Here is a 20,819-nt window from a genome sequence, read left to right on the forward strand (position 1 = left end):
GCCTTCATAGCTGCCATTAAAATTCTACATTTACTGCCCAGGGAAAGCAACATTTGGCCAGGTCAGAGGGTGAGGGGGAGTGCAATGTTCCCTTCACTGAAGGCTGAAGAAAACAGCACAAAACACTGGACTTTTCCATTGTAGTTTAAAAGAAGTGAAAATTCCCTTGGTGCTACCATCGGCACCTCAAACTCTGTGCTCCCTGCAGGACCTTGATCATAATGATCTGACAAAGTAACTCCAGTAACTACGCTGCTTGAGATTGCTTTTGCTAGCACCCCATTCAGAACCTTTCATTTCATGCACTGGGAAAAGTCCAGTGTGCAAGAAAGAACTGAAACTTATATTATTTTGAAACAAAAGCTGCTGTGAAAAGCAGCTCAACAGAGGACCTGTAGGTGGGGAGTATATATCAATGACACTCCCTTGCAATCCCCATGTACTCACCTGCCATGTGCTCTTTCACAAGGTGTTCCAATGGCAAACGGACTGAGTCATGTTCCACATTAGATGTAATGAAATGAGGAGTGGCCCCGGCTGCTCTTTTGTGATCCTCACCAGGCCCATCCTGTCCCAGCATCTGACTCTCTCTAAAATGCCTCAGTGCCGTGTGGATAACTAAATTATTTGCCTGCAGAGAGGTAAGAGGGAAACCGCCAGAGGAGGGTATAACCAAGGGCAGTGGGTAGGGCACAGAATCCCTTACTTTCAATTTCTCACTTAGCTGTATGCAAGTCAGAGCTTAAAATACTTTTGGTGAAAACATAATCATTAGGGCAGACTGAAAATGTCAATGGGAAATGAACTCCTCTAACAGATCCTTTAACCAAGGGCGTTAGGCCATCTTCAGACTGTGAGAGGAGGGGTCATTTGTGCTCATCATCTCTGGGTAACAGTTTTCACTCCAGGCTCTCATTTCAAAACACATCCATTTACAAGTTATAAATAAGGGAAAAGGTCATGCTATAAAGCCAGTATACAGTTTCTGTCAGTTTAACAGGTTCGTGGTTATATCTTCATAGAGAATTGGAACTTACCACACAGAGGAGGAAAAAGACTGCATTGTTGTGTCTTTCAAATAAAAAACAGACTAAAGGGGGAGTATTGCATCCAGTTTTGGGCCCCCCACTACAGAAAGGATGTGGACAAATTGGAGAGAGTCTAGCGGAGGGCAATGAAAATGATTAGGGGGCTGGGGCACATGACTTATGAGGAGAGGCTGAGAGAACTGGGCATATTTAGTCTGCAGAAAAGAAGAGTGAGGGGGGATTTGATAGCACCCTTCAACTACCTGAAGGGGGGTTTCAAAGAGGATGGAGCTCGGCTGTTCTCAGTGGTGGCAGATGACAGAATAAGGAGCAATGGTCTCAAGTTGCAGTGGGGGAGGTCTAGGCTGGATATTAGGAAAAACTATTTCATTAGGAAGGTGGTGAAGCACTGGAACAGGTTACCTAGGGAGGTGGTGGAATCTCCATCCTTAGAGGTTTTTAAGGCCCAGCTTGACAAAGCCCTGGCTGGGATGATTTAGTTGGTGTTGGTCCTGCTTTGAGCAGGGGGTTGGACTAGATGACCTCCTGAGGTCTCTTCCAACCCTAATCTTCTATGAGTCTATGTTTGTTATTGTTTTGGGGCTTGTCTATGCAGTGGGGTAATGCACTCTATTGAGGGGCAGGATTTCTCAAGTGCACTAATGTGTTATGCATTACATAAGAATGGCCATACTGGGTCAGACCAAAGGTCCATCTAGCCCAGTATCCTGTCTTCTGACTGCCACATGCCCTAGAGGATCAAGTGATCCATCATCCGTCGCCCATTCCCAGCTTCTGGCAAACAGAGGCTAGGGTCACCAGCTCTGCCCACCCTGGCTAATTGCCATTGATAGACCTATCCTCCATGAGTATATCTTGTTCTTTTTTGAACCCTGTTATAGTCTTGGCCTTCACAACATCCTCTGGCAAGGAGTTCCACAGGTTGACTGTGCACTGTGTGAAAAAATACTTCCTTTTGTTTTAAACCTTCTGCCCCTTAATTTCATTTGGTGGCTCCTAGTTCTTGTGTTATGAGAAGGCATAAATAACTCTTCCTTATTTACTTGCTCCACACCAGTCATTATTTTATAGACCTCTATCATATCCCCCCTTAGTCGTCTCTTTTCCAAGCTGAAAAGTCCCAGTCTTATTCCTCCTACGGAAGCTGTTCCATACGCCTAATAATTTTTGTTGCCCTTTTCTGAACCTTTTCCAATTCCAATATATCTTTTTTGAGATGGGGTCACCACATCTGCACGCAGTATTCAAGATGTGGGAGTACCATGGATTTACAGAGACAATATGATATTTTCTGTCTTATTATCTATCCCTTTCTTAATGATTCCCAACATTCTGTTTGCTTTTTTGACTGCACATTGAGTGGATGTTTTCAGAGAACTATCCACAATGACTCCAAGATCTCTTTCTTGAGTGGTAACAGCTAATTTAGACCCCCATCATATTTACATGCATAGTTGGCATTAATCGGTCTTTGTAAAAGCACGCAGTGCTGTTTGAAACAGTACGATGTTAAAGTGTATCATGGAACCATTATTGTGCACCAGCAATTTCTACATGGATCAACTAATGAGCACCATTTTAGTGCACTTAAGTATGCCACTCTCCCCCCAGCCCTGCAGAGTGCATCACCGCATGTAGAGGAGCCATTACTGTCTGTTCTCTCAAATGCCACAATATAAGCACTCATCCTGTTCGGAAAGGCTGGGGCTAGGATTCATACGCTCACCTCCGTGCCCCCTGAGGTGAAAATGATGTCCTGGGGCCTTCCTCCCACCATCTGGGCTAGGCTCTCCCGAGCTTCATTTATGATCTCCTTGGCCTTTCTACCTGCGGGATCCATGTACACAGTTGATCAAGTTGTTTTTATTACATATTTACAGTAGAAAACTGTTAGACAGGATGCAACACTGGATGTTTATTCTTGTACTAGAAGTTCATTTAAAAGGGATTTAATGTATTTCCACAGATGTTTGATTGAATGTATGAGGTGGATTCTTATCCACATTTATTTGATTTTCTCTCTGTAAGATTAAAAGATCAAGGAGAGGTAATAGAGTGTTTAGAAGAGAGTGTCCTTGGGTGACAGTGATAGCAAACAAAAATCACTTTCATACAGATGACATCACAAACACAGGAAATCCCCATCATTTGCAGTTAGAAGCTGCACTCAGCAAAAAAGGATTGCCTCCTTAAATTTCATGTACTTCTTTCTAAAGACATATTCCTTTCATATGTGCACTGTCCATATATTAATCATGGGACTTATGAGGAAGCTCTTCCCCTCCATGCAAGTTCAGTGCAGTTGCTCAGTACCTGAAAATATAAACAAACTAAAAATAAATCACAGTTCAAACAGAATCAGTTAGCAGACAGGAGCAGGGAGAGAAAAGACAAAGGAGGTATCTAGAATGTTTCAGAGTCAGAGCGAGCTAGCACAGTAGGTGAACTTGTTTCCCTGGAACTCTTTTTGAACGTTGGTTTGGTTTTTTTAAATTGACATTTAAATGAACTTTATGTTTCTCACTAAGGGGTGTCCTAACAGCACCTACACTGAACAACCAAGCAGAGGCTGTAACTCTCTGATCTCCAATCTGAAAGAATGAGAAAGTTTTCTTTTATTTAGAAGTTTATTTTTATTAATTTCTCTGGGTCATGAACTCTGTAGCTAGGGGCCAAGATTTTCAAAAGTGGATGCCTAAAGTTTAGACTCTGAAGTCCATATTAAGGCACCTAAATAAGTGGCCTGACTTTTAATAGTGCTGAGCACCAATGAGACTTGCTGGAAGCACTGTTCTTTGTTTTTTGAGAGTCAGGATGTTTATTTAGATAACCAAATATAGATTTAGGAGCCTATCTTTAGGCACCCATTTTTGAAAATCCTGGACTCTTGAGGTGAGCTTTTTTTTTATGACCCTTTTTTCTACTGTTCATGAACACTGTCAAAAACTTTAATTTTTGTATGAAAGTCATCATGCTTGGTCTCAGTTCAAGGTGAAATTCTCTTTAGAGTGATTGAATTCAATCAGCTCTGCCATTTTTGAGTTACAGGAGTGGGTTAAATTACACTGCACCAGCTTTTTAAAAAGTGTGCAGCCTTTATTACTAATTATTAGTATGATTATTTATTTGCATTGCATTAGCATCTAGGGTTTCCGTTGTGCTAGGCAGTTCCCACCCTGAAAAGCTTACATTCTAAGTTTTTGTTGGCAAATAACTAAAAAATGGCAGAACATTTACATTTGGCATGGCTCCAATTAGAGCTGGTCAGAAACTTTTCAACAAAAGACTTTTTTGTCAGAAAATGCTGATTTATCAAAACTGAAACCTGTCGTGGAAGCATATCAATTGTGACAGGAAGGTTTCTCAGGTCCAGGATGGAATTTCTGATGAAAGCAAGAGAGAGAGAGACCAACCCACCCCAGACAGCCAATACCCTGGTGTTTAGGGCACTCATCAGGGTTGTGGCAGACCCAATGTCAAATCCCTGCTTTTCACTATTCTTGCTACTCTTTCTCTATTCCCCCCCCCCCCCCCCCGGTCCCACAAAAAACTTAGAACAGTCTTGGTTTCATTCTGCACTTGAATGGAAGCAAATATTGAAACTTTCAAATTTTTCACAAAATGGAATTCTTGTCTTCCAGACATCCCTAGCTGTAAGCTTTAGTGTAGCATGTGCCACTAGCCATATGTAGACATAAATCTTACATACGATGCAATGTATAAAGCATTAAAATTCATGTCTGCATATGCTCAGCTTTGTAACTATAAATTTTCTACAATAATAGGCTTTAATCCTGCAAACATTTGCACACGAGTAGCTAGTGGAATCTTCTATTCATAATGATCAGGACTGCCTGTGAACCCAACTCCCCCTCTCCTTCCTGAGATCACCTCTTTCCCTTCCTTCAAAAGCTGCTCTTACCTGCTGTGTAAGAACTGCTGGGATTGCCCCAGGCCTCATGCATGGCCTTTGTTACAGTTTGGATCACTTCTGGTGCCATTGGGGTGGTTGCATTGTAATCCATGTAAACCTTGCTGTAGGTAAGGAAGCAAAGAGAAAGAGAGAGAAAGTTAGAATAGGAGAGGAGAAGAGAGTCAGCTTTCAGCAGGATCCCCAAACAATGAACGTTACGGCTCCATCAGAGAGAACACGTCTTTTTTACCTAAAATAGTGCTTTAACCAAGTTTCATTTGAAGCAAGCATTAACCTCCTCCTCCTTCATATAAGATCATAGCACTAGAGCAGAATGACCACCCCCCCTCCAAAAAAAACTGAGAGATCCCAGCCCTGACCATCACCATGTCAGAAGAGATCACAACTGGATCTTAAGTCAGACATTTTGAGCTGAGTCTTAATCATGACCTGCACGAATATCTAGGCCTAAAACCTGTTACTGTTCTTATGAATTTTAAGCATAGATTTCCCAGTAACTCAGAAAAATTTCAACCTTCTACTTTTTTATAAAAATGCTCTCACTCTCCACTCTCCCCTCCCCCTCCACAACCCAGGAAAAATAGAGAAGCCACTCACTCACCTTTCCACTGACTTATTTTCTTCCCTATCACACTTTTTATCCACAGCAGTTTTTCTCCCATCTTTTGTTAGCACCATTTTTTCCACTTGATTCCCCTCCATTCTGCAAAAATCTACATACAAGATCAGTAGGAACAGTAAAAGTTTAAGCTTGACAAACACACACACACACACGAGTCTCCTGATCATATTATGATTTCTACATAAAACACAAGTGTCTATAGTTTGTCTCATTCTTCCCTAAACATTTTGTAGTTTCTATGCAAACTTATCGTAATCACAGAATTCTTGATGAGATGCTGAAATGCTGACTCTCTCTAGTAACCTAGTAAACATATCTCTACAGTAACATTTCTGCATATTATTTATGCCTCTCCTTTCCAGTGAAGTTTTAATAAAAGGGTTCAGAGGTTTGTTTATACTTGGCACATGATGTGTATTTTCAGGAATGCTCTAGTAGAAAGGACTGGGGAGGTTTTTATCAGGAACCCTCTCTCCTCCCTCTCATTCTACATCTCTCCTATACCATCTGTGAAAATATCCTCACCTTTCTAAAGTGGTTCTGATTCTTTTCCACAATTCTTTGAGAGCTTCTATTGAACTCTGCGATCCACTGATCCTTCACTCTGTAGCAGCCTTGTCTGTGGTGTGGGGTAGTGTAATACCTACGCACCAGAGTTTAACCAAAATAAAGATGTCTATTCATTCTATACAGAAGGCTAAACTATATTTTTAAGGATTGTCTGTAAGCCAAGTCTGCACATCAAGGGCCATACACTGCTCTCAGTCTACAGCAGAGTTCCCACCAGTAACAACTGGAAGCTTGTACCAAGATCAATATGGGTCTTATGTACCTCAGATTTTAGTTAGTAAAGTTACTGTTTCATTCAGCATCACTCAGTAGGAAAACACGACAGCAGTGACCCTAAAAGTACCTGGTATACCTGTTCTTCATTTATCAGGCTACTTACTTGTCTACAATTTCTTGATGCATGCTGTCATAAATATAAAGGGAAGAGTAAACACCTTTAAAATCCCTCCTGGCCAAAGGAAAAACCCTTTCACCTGTAAAGGGTTAAGAAGCTAGGATAACCTCGCTGGCACCTGACCACAATGACCAATGAGGAGACAAGATACTTTCAAAAGCTGGGGGAAGGGAGAAACAAAGGGTCTCGGTCTGTTTGGGTGATGCTTTTGCCAGGGACAGAACAGGAATAGAGTCTTGGGGTGGGAATAGGTATTGTTTCATATTCTCTGTGTATATATAAAGCCTGCTGCAGTTTCCACGATATGCATCTGAGGAAGTGAGCTGTAGCTCACGAAAGCTTATGCTCTAATAAATTGGTTAGTCTCTAAGGTGCCACAAGTCCTCCTTTTCTTTTTGCGAATACAGACTAACACGGCTGCTACTCTGAAACCAGAACTTAGTAAGTAATCTAGCTAGATATGCATTAGATTATGTTTGTTTAAATGGGTGAGAAAATACGCTGTGCTGAAAGGAATGGATAATCCTGTCTTAGTGTCTTTTTGTAACATAAGGTTTTGCCTAGAGGGATTCTCTGTTTTGAATCTAATTACCCTGTAAGGTATTTACCATCCTGATTTTACAGAGATGATTCTTTTTACTTCTATTAAAATTCTTCTTTTCAGAAACAGAATGCTTTTTCATTGTTCTTAAGATCCAAGAGTTTGGTGAGGATTTTTACCGAACCTTCCCCATGGAAGTGGGGTGCAACGGTTGGGAGGATTTTGGGGGGAAAAGATGTTTCCAAACAACTCTTTCCCAGTAACTGGTTAAACGTTTGGTGGTAGCAGCGAAAATCCAAGGGCAAAGGGTAAAATAGTTTGTACCTTGGGGAAGTTTTAACCTAAGCTTGTAAAAGTAAGCTTAGGAGGTTTTCATGCAGGTACCCACATCTGTACCCTAGAGTTCAGAGTGGGGAAGGAACCTTGACACATATAATTGCAGTAATTGTGTAAATTAAGCATGCAATTGCACACCTACACTGTTTTAATATCTGGCTGTTAAAAGGGTCATAATCAGTCTTAAGAGTTAAAATGCCACTGAGTTGACTGGAACAGTTCACACCTCTCAAAGCCTTGTTTCAGGCTTTCTGCAGATTCCAAGATCACTTTGAGAACCGTTACACTTGCTTCACGTTTGGCAAATTCTATTCATAACCATAAGAACCAGAAGTTTTTCTTTAAAACATGAAAGCTTCCTTTCTGTAGAATCTGAATCTGTCCCAAGACCAGTTAAACACTTCAAGGGCCAAATCTGAATGAGATATCAGAGAATGAGTGATCCTGGCTTTTTTAAATAGGAGAATAGTCTGGCTACCATAATATCATGTGGATACTAAGTTGTACTTGGATATAAAAAAGAGGAATGGCAGTATTAAAACAGGAAGTGATTAAAGCAAAATGAGTGAGGATATGAATATTCACTAAGGATACAGTTAAGAGTACCAAATACTTTCACTTGTCATCTAAGACTATATATAAAATCTTCACTGAGGGTTCTGGGCTGGGGGTGCAGGTTCGGGGGTGCAGGAGGGAGTATGGGCTCTGAGCTCAAGGTGCGGGCTCTGGGGTGGGGTCGGGGATGAGGGGTTTGGAGTGCAGGAGGGGGCTCTGGGTTGGGGGGGGAGGGTTAGGGCTGGAGCTTACTTTGGGCGGCTCCCTGTCAGCAGAGCAGCAGGGATAAGGCAGGCTAGTCCCTGTCTGTCCTGGCTCCATGCTGCACCCCGGAAGTGTCCAGCAGGCCCAGCACCTAGGCGGGGAAGGGCAGGAGGCTCCATGGCACACACTGCTCTTGTTCGCAGGCACCGCCCCAGCAGCTCCCATTGGCTGGTCCCCGGTTTCCAATGGGAGCGCAGAGCTGGTGCTTGGGGCAGGAGCAGCGCGTGGAGCCCCATGACCCGCCTGCCTAGAAGCTGGGCCTGCTGACCACTTCTGGGGCGCAGAGCAGTGCCCCAGGACAGGTAGGGACTAGCCTGCCTTAGCATCGCAGTATCGCTGACAGGACTTTTAACAGCCTAGTCGGCGGTGCTGATCAGAGCCGCCAGGGTCCCTTTTCGACTGGGTGTTCCGGTCGAAAACTGGACAGCTGGTCACCCTAGTCCTGACCCAAAAAGAAGTTGGGGAGGGGGGGAGTCGCAAGGTTATTGTAGGGGAATTGTGGTACTGCTACCCTTACTTCTGTGCTGCTGCTGGTGGTGGTGGCAGCGCTGTCTTCAGAGCTGGGCAGCTGGAGAGCAGTGGCTGCTCACAGTTTTAATTGCACTGTTAAACAATAATACAACACCAATTTAAATGTATTATAAATATTTGTGTATGTTTCTACATTTTCAAATATACTGCTTTCAATTACAAAGTGCTCACGTTATATTATTTTTATTATAGATATTTGCACTGTAAAAAAGATAAACAAAAGAAACAGTATTTTTCAATTTACCTGATACAAGTATGATAGTGAAATCTCTTTATTGTAAAATGCAACTTACGAATGTAGGTTTTGTTTGTTTTAACATAACTGCACTCAAAAACAAAACATTGGAAAACTTTAGCGCCTACAAGTCCAGTCAGTCTATTTCTTGTTCAGCCAATCGCTAAGACAAACAAGTTTATATCCATTTACAGGAGATAACGCTGCCTGCTTCTGATTTACAATGTCATCTGAAAATGAGAACAGTTCACATGGCACTTTTGTAGCTGGGGTTACAAGGTATTTACGTGCCAGATGTGTTAAACATTAGTATGCTCCAGAGTTCAGGGAGATTACTGATGAACCTGGGAAGCTGAATAGCACATACCACCTCCTCAGCTGCCCCGGAACCTGCATGGGGCATAAAAAATAAAAAACTTCCCTCCAAAACCCTGCAACAGGGGGTCCGGTGGCCCCGGCAGCACCACAGGAGGCTGAGCCTCCCCCGGCCTATTATACTCTCCGCCCATGCCCCTTCATGCTTCAACCACCATTCCAGAGGACATGATTCCATGCTGATGACAGGTTCTGCTCAATAACAAACCAAAGCAGTGTCGATTTACGCACATTCATTTTCATCATCTGAGTCACCAACAGAAGGTTGATTTTCTTTTTTGATGATCCGGGTTCTAGTGTTGCTCTTTCAAGACTTCTGACATTATATTCCACACCTCATCTTTCTCAGATTTTGGAAGGCACTTCAGATTCTTAAACCTTAATACTATTTCTTTTATCTTTTTTACAGTGCAAATATTTATAATAAAAAATAATAGTATAAAGATCACTGTACACTTTGTATCCTGTGTTGTAATTAAAATCAATATATTTGAAAATGTAGAAAAACATCCAAAATATTTATAATAAACTTAAATTGGTATTCTATTATTAACAGTGCAATTAAAAGTGCGATTAATTGTAACTATTTTTTTAATCTTGCAATTAATTGTGATTTTTTTTTAGTCATTTGACAGTCCTGATGAGAAAAAAAATTCTCTGATTGATCACGTTAAATAGGAACAGTGAGCCGTACTAAACATATTAAAAGAGAAAATACTTTGAAAGTGGCAATTTTAAACCCCTGAGTGGCATCTTATTCTTCCGTTGGAGAAAATGAACAGCTGTTTTAATTATTTGCTAAATTAGTAGTTGCTTCTCTTTTACTGGCTTTTATCATTAATTGATTAAACCATATCCACAGTAGAGAGACTAAAGCTTCCCTTATCTAAGCATGAAGACAGCAGCAGTCTTGTCTCCAATACTGACAGAGAATCTTCTATGGCATTTCTCAGATTTTACATTTTATCTCATTTTCACCTTCCTTTATCAACATTTATGGTTCTATCTGTAATTAGACTGCAGACAGTGTGCCAGCTAAGATTTAGCAAATTAAAGTAGTTTTAAAAGATTCTTATTTCTCTGTGAAATGTAGACCAAGGCCTTTTGAATTAAACACCTAGAACATTTTACAGACACACAAAGGAAAAGAAAAAACTACAGCCACCAAACAAGTGGTGATAGTGATAGTGTTTGTTTAATGTTTTACCTGCTAGACTCATGTAATTAGTGCTTCTGTGTCTTGTACTTTATACCTTCAGAAGTGGTCATTTTAATAGTCTTTATTAATTCCAAACTCATCCCATCCTTCTGTAAACATTCCTAGTTATTGCATCAGATATACAGTAGAACCTCAGAATTACGAACACCTCAGGAATGAAGGTTGTTCGTAAAGCTGAAATATTTGTAACTCTGAACAAAACATTACAGTTCTTTCAAAAGTTTACAACTGAACATTGACTTAACACAGCTTTGAAACTTTACTATGCAGAAGAAAAATGCTGCTTTTAACCATCTTAATTTAAATGAAACAAGCACAGAAACAGTTTCCTTACCTTGCCAAATCAAATTTTTCAAAACTTTCCCTTTATTTTTTTAGTAGTTTACATTTAACACAGTACTATACTGTATTTGCTTCCGCCTCTCCCCCTGTTGCCTGATTGTGTACTTTTGGTATCAAATGGGACGTATGGTTGACTGGTCAGTTCATAATTCTGAGGCTCTATTACAGGGGCAGGCAAACTTTTTTGCCTGAAGGCCGCATTGGGTTTCTGAAATTGTATAGAGGGCCGGTTAGGGGAGGCTGTGCCTCCCCAACCAGCCAGGGCCCGACCCCCCTGGCTTCTCACCCCCAATGGCCCCCCCCGGGACTCCTGCCCCATCCAACCCCCCCCTGCTCTCGGTCCCCTGACCGCCCCCAGACCCTCTGCCCCTAACTGCCCCCCTGCCACCCCATCCAACCCCCCCCTGCTCTCGGTCCCCTGACCGCCCCCAGACCCTCTGCCCCTAACTGCCCCCCTGCCACCCCATCCAACCCCCCCTCCTTCCTGACTGCCCCCCCCCCGGGACCCCTGCCCCATCCATCCACCCCTTCTCCCTGACTGCCCCCAGACCCCTTGTCCCTAACTGCTCCCACCACCCCATCCAACCCCTCCTCTCCTTCCTGACTGCCCCCCTGGGACCCTTGCCCCATCCATCCACTCCTTCTCCCTGACTGCCCCCGGACCCCTTGTCTCTAACGACCCCTTGTCCCTAACTGCCCCCCCACCCCATCCAACCCCTCCTCTCCTTCCTGACTGCCCCCCGGGACCCCTGCCCCCTTTCAACTCCTCCATTCCCCACCCTCTGACTGCCCCAACCCATATGCACTCCCCTGCCCCCTATCCAACCCCCCCCCCCCCCCCCGCTGCTCCCTGACCATGCTGCCTAGAGCACCAGTGGCTGGCAGCACGGCTGCACCAGGACAGGCAGCCGCGCGGCACAGAGCACCGGGTCAGGCCAGGCTCTGCAGCTGCACTGCCCACGAGCATTGCGCCGCATGGCGGCATGGTTACAGGGGTGGTGGACAGCCTCCCAGGCCAGGAGTTCAGGGCTGGGCAGGACAGGCCCACAGGCCGGATGTAGCCCATGGGCCGTAGTTTGCCCACCTCTGCTCTACTGTTTCATCCAGCTGGACCAGGCTGCAATGGTCAGCAAATGCCTGGCTTGAGAGTATGAGGAAGGCCTTTGAAATACCAGCAACAGAAAAAAGAGCCCTGATACCAAACACCACTATTACTGCTGCAATGAGCCATATGGCTACCAGTGGTTAATTCCTGCCCTCAGATTGGGTCTGATCACAGTGTAGTGAGAGAGAGCTGCATATGTCCAGCTGAGCCCACTGTTAAGACCTGGAGCAGCAAGTCCTTGGTCCTAGCTTAGGGACAGTTAATTCAGTCCAACTCTACCCAGCCAACTTCTCCTTCAGACACCAGCTCAGTACTGGTTCATCGGTGGGTTGTACTGGAACGAACCCACCCAATGCTTCAGAGAGCAGCCATTGGTTACCAGCACTAATACTCAGGCACTGGCCAATCAGCACACTGCCCCTCAGGCAGCAGTCAATGGTTACCAACTATTAATACCAAGGCACCAACCAATCCGCTCCCTGTCCTTCAGCCATTGGTTACTAGCACTAATACCCAGGCACTGACCAATCAACTCACTGGCCCTCAGGGAGTGGTCATTGGTTACCAACAGTTAATATCCAGGCACCGACCAATCATCGTCTTGTCTAGGGGCAGGGGCTGCTCTTTTGGCAAAGTCCTCTCCCCCTTACCTGCGCCGCCCGCCGAAGGCAGCCTGGGCCGATCGCAGGGGCGGGCAGAAGCTGCCGCAAGTAGCCGTGATTACTCGCTCCCGTACGTTAGAGCAGAAGCTCTGTCCACGCCGGTCACAGAGTCGGGCCGGACGGAAAGACAAGACGGGCAGACGCGATAGGAGAAGACGCAGCAAGAGCAGCAGTTCCGGTTTAGGCCATAGAGAGGCCAGGCTAGGACGGAACTCCCGGAAGGGGGTGTTGCTCCCGCGCTGCCCCTCTCCAAGATGGCGCAGGTATCTCCGCCCTCTCTCCCCAGAGCTGCGCAAACTCCATAGAGCCGTCTCTAAGATGGCGGCGAGATCTGCCGAGGGGCTGGGTCGGGGTGGGTCAGGGCACACGGCTCGGGCCTAGGAACCTGCGGGGCTTTAACATGTCGAGCCCACAGCGTCCTCCGGGGTCCGTGCTGAGCAGCCAATGCGGGGGCGGAGGGGAGGTGTCAGGGCCGCGCTGGGGGGGCATGGATGGCAGGGGCATAGGACCGGCCTGAGGCGCTCTCCTGCCTCTAGGGGCCCTGGGTTGTGCTTCCACCCACCTAATCTACCGTAGGGCCAGTTCCCAGGCTTTACAGATCAGGAGCTGGATGTTAGTAACAAATGGGTTTCCCCCCGAATGTCGGGGTTTTGTGCTTTCATGTTATGCTGTCAGATTTTTCTCTGCACACTGCACTCTAGAACCGTTCTTGGCATGTAATGAATGCAGATTCTCATGGAATCACTAGAGTCTGGGAGCAGCTGGGGCTTTACGGACATCAAAAGGCACAAAACTTTAACTAAAATTGCAGTTTCCACGATATGCATCCGATGAAGTGAGCTGTAGCTCACGAAAGCTTATGCTCTAATAAATTGGTTAGTCTCTAAGGTGCCACAGGTACTCCTTTTCTTTTTGCGAATACAGACTAACACGGCTGTTACTCTGAAACCTAAAATTGCAGTAGTTGCTAACAGTGTTTGTGAAGCAAGGGGGTCCTACTCAAACTCCTGGCTCCACCAAAACCAGGGCAGCTGACCCTTTCTCTCCGTCCCCCTCCAGGGTTGCCAGGTGTGTGGTTTTCAACCGGAATGCCTGGTTGAAAAGGGACCCTGCTGACCCGGCTGTTAAAAGTCTAATCAGCGGTGCAGCAGGGCTAAGGCAGGGTCCCTGCCTGCGGTGGCTCCGTGCAGCTCCCAGAAGCAGCGGCATGTCCCCTGTTTTCCCCCGCCCCCGGCTCCTAGGTGTAGGGGCAGCCAGGGGGCTCCATGTGCTGCCCCCGCCCCAAGCACCAGCTCCTCAACCCCCTGCCCCTCCAGCTCTCTGAACCCCTCAGTCCCAGCCTGGAGCTCCCTACGGCACCCCAGCCCAGAGCCCCATATTTTTGGCCCCACCCTGGAACCTGCACCACCAGCCCAGAGCCCACACTCCCTTCCACACTTCAGCCTGGAGCCCCCTCCCATACTCCGAACTGCTTGGCTCCCTCCCTCCCCAACCCGGATTGCACTCCAAACCACTCATCCCTAGCCCCAGCCCAGAGCCCACACCCCCAGCTGGAGCCCACACCCCCAGCTGGAGCCCTCACCCCCTCCCATGTCCCAATCTACTGCCTCAGCCCAGAGCCCTCTCTGACACCCTAAACTCCTCATTTCTGGCCCCACCTTAGAGCCTGCACCCCCAGATGGAGCCCTCACCCCCTTCCAACCCCCTGAGCCAGCCCAGTGAAAATGAGCGAGTCAGTGAGGGTGGGGAGAGTGAGCGACAGAGGGAGGGGGGATGGAGGGAGCGGGAGCTGGGCCTCGGAGGAGGAGTGGGGTAGAAGGTGGGGCAAGGCTGTTTGGTTTTGTGAGAGTAGAAAGTTGGTAACCCTACCCCACACATGGGTTTTGTCACCTTTAGAAAAATGTACCAGGGTTAATGTAGATTGTTCCCCCTTAATAAAGTGAAAAGCACCTTGTGTCCATGTACAGAAGTGCTTCAACCAGTGTTATGTAACAATTAGAGTATGCTCTGCCTGAAATTTTTAGGGGTAATACTTCAATCAATTGGGGATCAATCCAGCATGAACATTGGCACAATTGTGCATTACTGACTGACACAGCTTAGAAGTGACAGGCCCTTCAGCCAGTGAGCCTCCTTAGTTGCCAGCTAAGAGTCCCCTTTCAAACCATGACTTCCTCAGAGTACTCTTCCCCAGAAATGGTCCCCCACTCCCTCCAAAAGCTCCATGTTCAACTAAGGGTTCCTGCATAGACATTCTAAGCTAATAATCCAGGTGTGAACTTCTGACACATTTCCCTCTGGGGTCCCCCTCCTAGCAGTGGCCTCCAGAGTATACAGTCTCCTGTTAAATGTTCCCCTCTGCCCATGAACCCACCCCATTAACCCTCATCCCTGAAATGCCCTGCCCCCACTTCAGTCATACCTCTTGTCCTGGCCACCAGATGTCCCAAACTGAGCCAACTGTGGCTCACCAGCTGCAAGTACAGGTGCCAAATCATGACTTACGGCTGATGAACCAAATAATACAGATGCTTGGATTCCATTGACAGCAGTCCCCCACACCTCCATACCCCCTCCCCCCCCGGGGCCAAAAGAAAGTGCCTTATTAGGGCTCTGCTTTGTCGGAGCTGTTTAGGTCTAACAGAGCAACATCATCTTTTGATGACGATGAATAATTTTTTGCAAAGGATTCAACAGTGTCACTGTTGAGCAGAGGTGGGCAAACCACGGCCTGCGGGCCACATCTGGCCCCTGGGACCGTCCTGCCCAGCCCTTGAGCTCCCGGCCAGGGAGGCTAGCCCCAGCCCTCCCCTGCTGTCCTCCCTCCCATGCTGTTGTGTGGGTAGCACAGCTGGCTCCGGCTGGGCGGCGCAGCTGCTAGTCCTGCCGCTCTGAGCAGCATGGCGGGGGGGGGGTGTTGGATAAGGGGTAAGGGGTTCCAGGGGGCAGTCAGAGGACAAGGAGCAGGGGGGCTTCGATGAGTTGGAAGTTCTGGAGGGGGCGAGGGCCAGGCTGTTTGGGGAGGCACAGCCTTTCCTACCCGGCCCTCCATACAGTTTTGCAACCCTGATGTGGCTCTCGAGCCAAAAAGTTTCCCCACCCCTGCTGTAGAGTGTTCAGCACCAGATCCTGTGGGTATTTTGAGGTTTATAGGGGGATTGGATACTTTAGGGGCAGTAGTTGGATGATGTGGCCAGGATGCATTTTAAAGGGTGGGGTGAGGAGGTTGGATCTTCTTTGAGATCACAGCCCATCCACTCTACAGATGCATCAGTTTAAGGCAGCCCTAGTGTGGATGCAGGGTAAAGCTCAGACTGTTTCAGAGTGGCTAGTGTGGACACACTCAGTTCTTTGTGTTTCAAAAGTTGAAGCACAATGGATTGAGCATTTGTAATATTGAAAAGCTAATATTTAAGAAATTCAGTCAAAAAAGTGACAAAACTAACCAAATAATAAATATTAACAGTATATAAAGAAGTTAGACCAGCAGGACAGTTTCATTGTGCAGACATCTAGATGGACTGATCTAAGAGAGTAGCTATCCAACAGTATCTGTGTATACCATAATATCTTAGAATGTCTTTTTTCATGTAAACTTTGTCCTTTTCTCAGCCTGTTCTGATGTTTGTTCTTGCTGCAAAAATCTAATTTTGAGTTTCATTTTACTTTCAGGTTGTCAAAATTACAAGACAATAAAGAATAGTGATGGAGCCGTTGGATACAGGATCTAAAGCAAAGAAAACTCTAGGAAACATTGACTATGTAGAGTCATCAGAATTTTCCCAAGGAATTCTGCCTACAAATAAGGATGTCATTCAGAACATGTTGTATCTGTTGCAACCCAAAAGAGTTGGGCAAGCACAACAGTCAAAAGAAGATGCAGCCCAATTGCTTGCTGAACTTCTGCAGGAACACTGGCTGTTTTGCAACTTACACACCATAGCAACAAAAAATATAAAGAACTAATATTCTCAAAATGTATGAAGAATTCACAAAACTCTATCAAACTAGAAAGGAGAGACAAAATCAGTCATTTACAGAAAAGGCAGACACATTCAACAGGAGTTCAGAACAGCTCTTTGACATATTTTGTACAGACACAGTGATAAGAAATGAGATGGAACAATGCAGTGGTATAAAAATGACAGATGTTGAGTGGAAATTTCTTGAAGATCAAAGAAGTGAAAGAAAAATGTACCATAAAGATATCATGGACAAGAAAGAAATTAAGATGATGGAAAGAAGAAAACTCCAGTGCCTGGAGCACTTGAGAAAAATTGCAGAAAAAAAAGAAGCAAGTGAAGTCAAAGAAGAGACTTACAAAACTGATGAGAAGTCAGATGAAGGCATAAGTGTAAATGAATCATATGTTGTAGAAGAGTTGGATGATGAAGGTGTTCCAGATTTTTCATCTAAAGGGAAAAGAAAGCATCTGTATTCCACGTGGACTGCCAGCTCACCAACATCAGCTGGTGATAGTATGCCTCTTGAGTGTCAACATATACGTATAAGCATCAGGAGAGTTAGGCCTGGGTTCTATGAGACAGTTGACAAGTTTAAAAACTGCTAGTACATGTCTGTCTCAAGCCGAGGCTACTGTAGTAGAAGTTAGCAACAAAATGTGTAGGAGATCTTGAAATACCATGATCATTTGGAAGTCACTGATGTAGATACTCTAATATTATGTCTACACTACGGAATAAGGTCGAATTTATAGAAGTCGGTTTTTTAGAAATCGGTTTTATATATTCGAGTGTGTGTGTCCCCACAGAAAATGCTCTAAGTGCATTAACTCGGTGGAGTGCATCCACAGTACCGAGGCTAGAGTCGACTTCCGGAGCGTTGCACTGTGGATACATATCCCACAGTTCCCGCAGTCTCCGCTGCCCATTGGAATTCTGGGTTGAGATCCCAATGCCTGATAGGGCTAAAACATTGTCGCGCGTAGTTCTGGGTACATATCATCAGGCCCCCCTTCCCTCCCTCCCTCCGTGAAAGCAAGGGCAGACAATCGTTTCGCGCCTTTTTTCCTGAGTTACCTGTGCAGATGCCATACCACGGCAAGCATGGAGCCCGCTCAGGTAACCGTCACCGTATGTCTCCTGGGTGCTGGAAGACGCGGTACGGCATTGCTACACAGTAGCAGCAACCCATTGCCTTCTGGCAGCAGACGGTGCAGTACGACTGGTAGCCGTCCTCGTCGTGTCCGAGGTGCTCCTGGCCACGTTGGCTGGGAGCGCCTGGGCAGACATGAGCGCAGGGACTAAATTTAGAGTGACTTGACGAGGTCATTCTCTTTAGTTCTGCAGTCAGTCCTATTGAACCGTCTTATGGTGAGCAGGCAGGCGATACGGATTGCTAGCAGTCGTACTGTACCATCTTCTGCCGGGCAGGCAGGAGATGAGGATGACTAGCAGTCGTACTGTACCATCTTCTGCCGAGCAGCTATGAGATGTGGATGGCATGCAGTCCTCCTGCACCGTCTGCTGCCAGCCAAAGATGTAAAAGATAGATGGAGTGGATCAAAACAAGAAATAGACCAGATTTGTTTTGTACTCATTTGCTTCCCCCCCTTCCCATGTCTAGGGGACTCATTCCTCTAGGTCACACTGCAGTCACTCACAGAGAAGGTGCAGCGAGGTAAATCTAGCCATGTATCAATCAGAGGCCAGACTAACCTCCTTGTTCCAATAAGAACAATAACTTAGGTGCACCATTTCTTATTGGAACCCTCCGTGAAGTCCTGCCTGAAATACTCCTTGATGTAAAGCCAGCCCCTTTGTTGATTTTAGCTCCCTGAAGCCAACCCTGTAAGCTGTGTCCTCAGTCGCCCCTCCCTCCATCAGAGCAACGGCAGACAATCGTTCCGTGCCTTTTTTCTGTGTGGACGCCGTACCAAGGCAAGCATGGAGGCCGCTCAGCTCACTTTGGCAATTAGGAGCACATTAAACACCACACGCATTATCCAGCAGTTATATGCAGCACCAGAACCTGGCAAAGCGATACCGGGCGAGGAGGCAACGTCAGCGCGGTCACGTGAGTGATCAGGACATGGACACAGATTTCTCTGAAAGCATGGGCCCTGCCAATGCATGCATCGTGGTGCTAATGGGGCAGGTTCATACTGTGGAATGCCGATTCTGGGCTCGGGAAACAAGCACAGACTGGTGGATCTGCATAGTGTTGCAGGTCTGGGACGATTCCCAGTGGCTGCGAAACTTTCGCATGTGTAAGGGCACTTTCATGGAACTTTGTGACTTGCTTTCCCCTGCCCTGAGGTGCATGAATACCAAGATGAGAGCAGCCCTCACAGTTGAGAAGCGAGTTGTGATAGGCCTGTGGAAGCTTGCAACGCCAGACAGCTACCAGTCAGTTGGGAATCAATTTGGAGTGGGCAAATCTACTGTGGGGGCTGCTGTGATGCAAGTAGCCCACGCAATCAAAGATCTGCTGATATCAAGGGTAGTGACCCTGGGAAATGTGCAGGTCATAGTGGATGGCTTTGCTGCAATGGGATTCCCTAACTGTGGTGGGGCCATAGACGGAACCCATATCCCTATCTTGGCACCGGAGCACCAAGCCGCTGAGTACATAAACCGCAAGGGGTACTTTTCAATAGTGCTGCAAGCTCTGGTGGATCACAAGGGACGTTTCACCAACATCAACGTGGGATGGCCGGGAAAGGTACATGACGCTGCATCTTCAGGAACTCTGGTCTGTTTCAAAAGCTGCAGGAAGGGACTTTATTCCCAGACCAGAAAATAACTGTTGGGGATGTTGAAATGCCTATATGTATCTTTGGGGACCCAGCCTACCCCTTAATGCCATGGCTCATGAATCCGTACACAGGCAGCCTGGACAGTAGTCAGGAGCTGTTCAGCTACAGGCTGAGCAAGTGCAGAATGGTGGTAGAATGTGCATTTGGACATTTAAAGGCGCGCTGGCACAGTTTACTGACTCGCTTAGACCTCAGCGAAACCAATATTCCCACTGTTATTCCTGCTTGCTGTGTGCTCCACAATATCTGTGAGAGTAAGGGGGAGATGTTTATGGCAGGGTGGGAGGTTGAGGCAAATCGCCTGGCTGCTGGTTACGCGCAGCCAGACACCAGGGCGGTTAGAAGAGCACAGGAGGGCGCGGTATGCATCAGAGAAGCTTTGAAAACCAGTTTTGTGACTGGCCAGGCTACGGTGTGAAAGTTCTGTTTGTTTCTCCTTGATGAAACCCCCCTCCCCTTGGTTCACTCTACTTCCCTGTAAGCTAACCACCCTCCCCTCCTCCCTTCAATCACCGCTTGCAGAGGCAATAAAGTCATTGTTGCTTCACATTCATGCATTCTTTATTCATTCATCACACAAATAGGGGGATGACTACCAAGGTAGCCCAGGAGGGGTGGTGGAGGAGGGAAGGAAAATGCCACACAGCACTTTAAAAGTTTACAACTTTAAAATTTATTGAATGCCAGCCTTCTTCTTTTTGGGCAATCCTCTGGGGTGGAGTGGCTGGTTGGCCGGAGGCCCCCCCACCGCGTTCTTGGGCGTCTGGGTGTGGAGGCTATGGAACTTGGGGAGGAGGGCGGTTGGTTACAGAGGGGCAGCAGTGGCAGTCTGTGCTCCAGCTGCCTTTGCTGCAGCTCAACCATACACTGGAGCATACTGGTTTGGTCCTGCAGCAGCCTCAGCATTGAATCCTGCGTGCTCTCATCACGGTGCCGTCACATTTGAGCTTCAGCCCTGTCTTCAGCCCACCGCTTACTCTCTTCAGCCCGCCACCTCTCCTCCCGGTCATTTTGTGCTTTCCTGCACTCTGACATTATTTGCCTCCACGCATTCGTCTGTGCTCTGTCAGTGTGGGACGACAGCTTGAGCTCAGAGAACATTTCATCTCGAGTGCGTTTTTTTTTCTTTCTAAGCTTCACTAGCCTCTGGGAAGAAGATCCTGTGATCATTGAAACACATGGAGCTGGTGGAGAAAAAAAAAGGGACAGCGGTATTTAAAAAGACACATTTTATAAAACAGTGGCTACACTCTTTCAGGGTAAACCTTGCTGTTAACATTACATACATAGCACATGTGCTTTTGTTA

The 20,819-nt window shown here is 46.4% G+C and overlaps 1 protein-coding gene and 1 pseudogene across 7 annotated transcripts in view; one reads left to right on the forward strand and one right to left on the reverse strand.

Moving 5' to 3' along the window:
• The window catches only part of SCLY (selenocysteine lyase), a 26,272-nt gene extending 13,299 nt beyond the window's left edge, over positions 1–12,973 (reverse strand). The window contains exons 1-6 of one of the 6 annotated variants that reach the window (XM_084638727.1): positions 12,723–12,973; positions 6,131–6,248; positions 5,585–5,696; positions 4,972–5,084; positions 2,776–2,876; positions 448–631 (exon numbers count right to left, since the gene is read on the reverse strand). In XM_084638727.1, the coding sequence (XP_084494853.1) occupies positions 448–631; positions 2,776–2,876; positions 4,972–5,084; positions 5,585–5,685 (499 nt within the window). In that variant the 5' untranslated portion in view covers positions 5,686–5,696; positions 6,131–6,248; positions 12,723–12,973. Of the gene's footprint in view, positions 1–447; positions 632–2,775; positions 2,877–4,971; positions 5,085–5,584; positions 5,697–6,130; positions 6,249–8,782; positions 8,867–12,722 lie in introns of those variants that run through there. The other 5 variants (XM_084638729.1, XM_084638730.1, XM_084638726.1 and 2 more) reach the window with 5 other exon arrangements.
• LOC311526066 lies at positions 12,860–20,061 on the forward strand (annotated as a pseudogene). The gene is made up of 2 exons (XR_014714713.1): positions 12,860–12,997; positions 16,407–20,061. The product of XR_014714713.1 is annotated as an uncharacterized misc_RNA (transcript).
• Positions 20,062–20,819: the final 758 nt, after the last annotated feature.

This window comes from Lepidochelys olivacea (genome assembly GCF_965140295.1).
Source record: "Lepidochelys olivacea isolate rLepOli2 genome assembly, chromosome: 9".
Lineage (NCBI taxonomy): Eukaryota > Metazoa > Chordata > Testudines > Cheloniidae > Lepidochelys > Lepidochelys olivacea.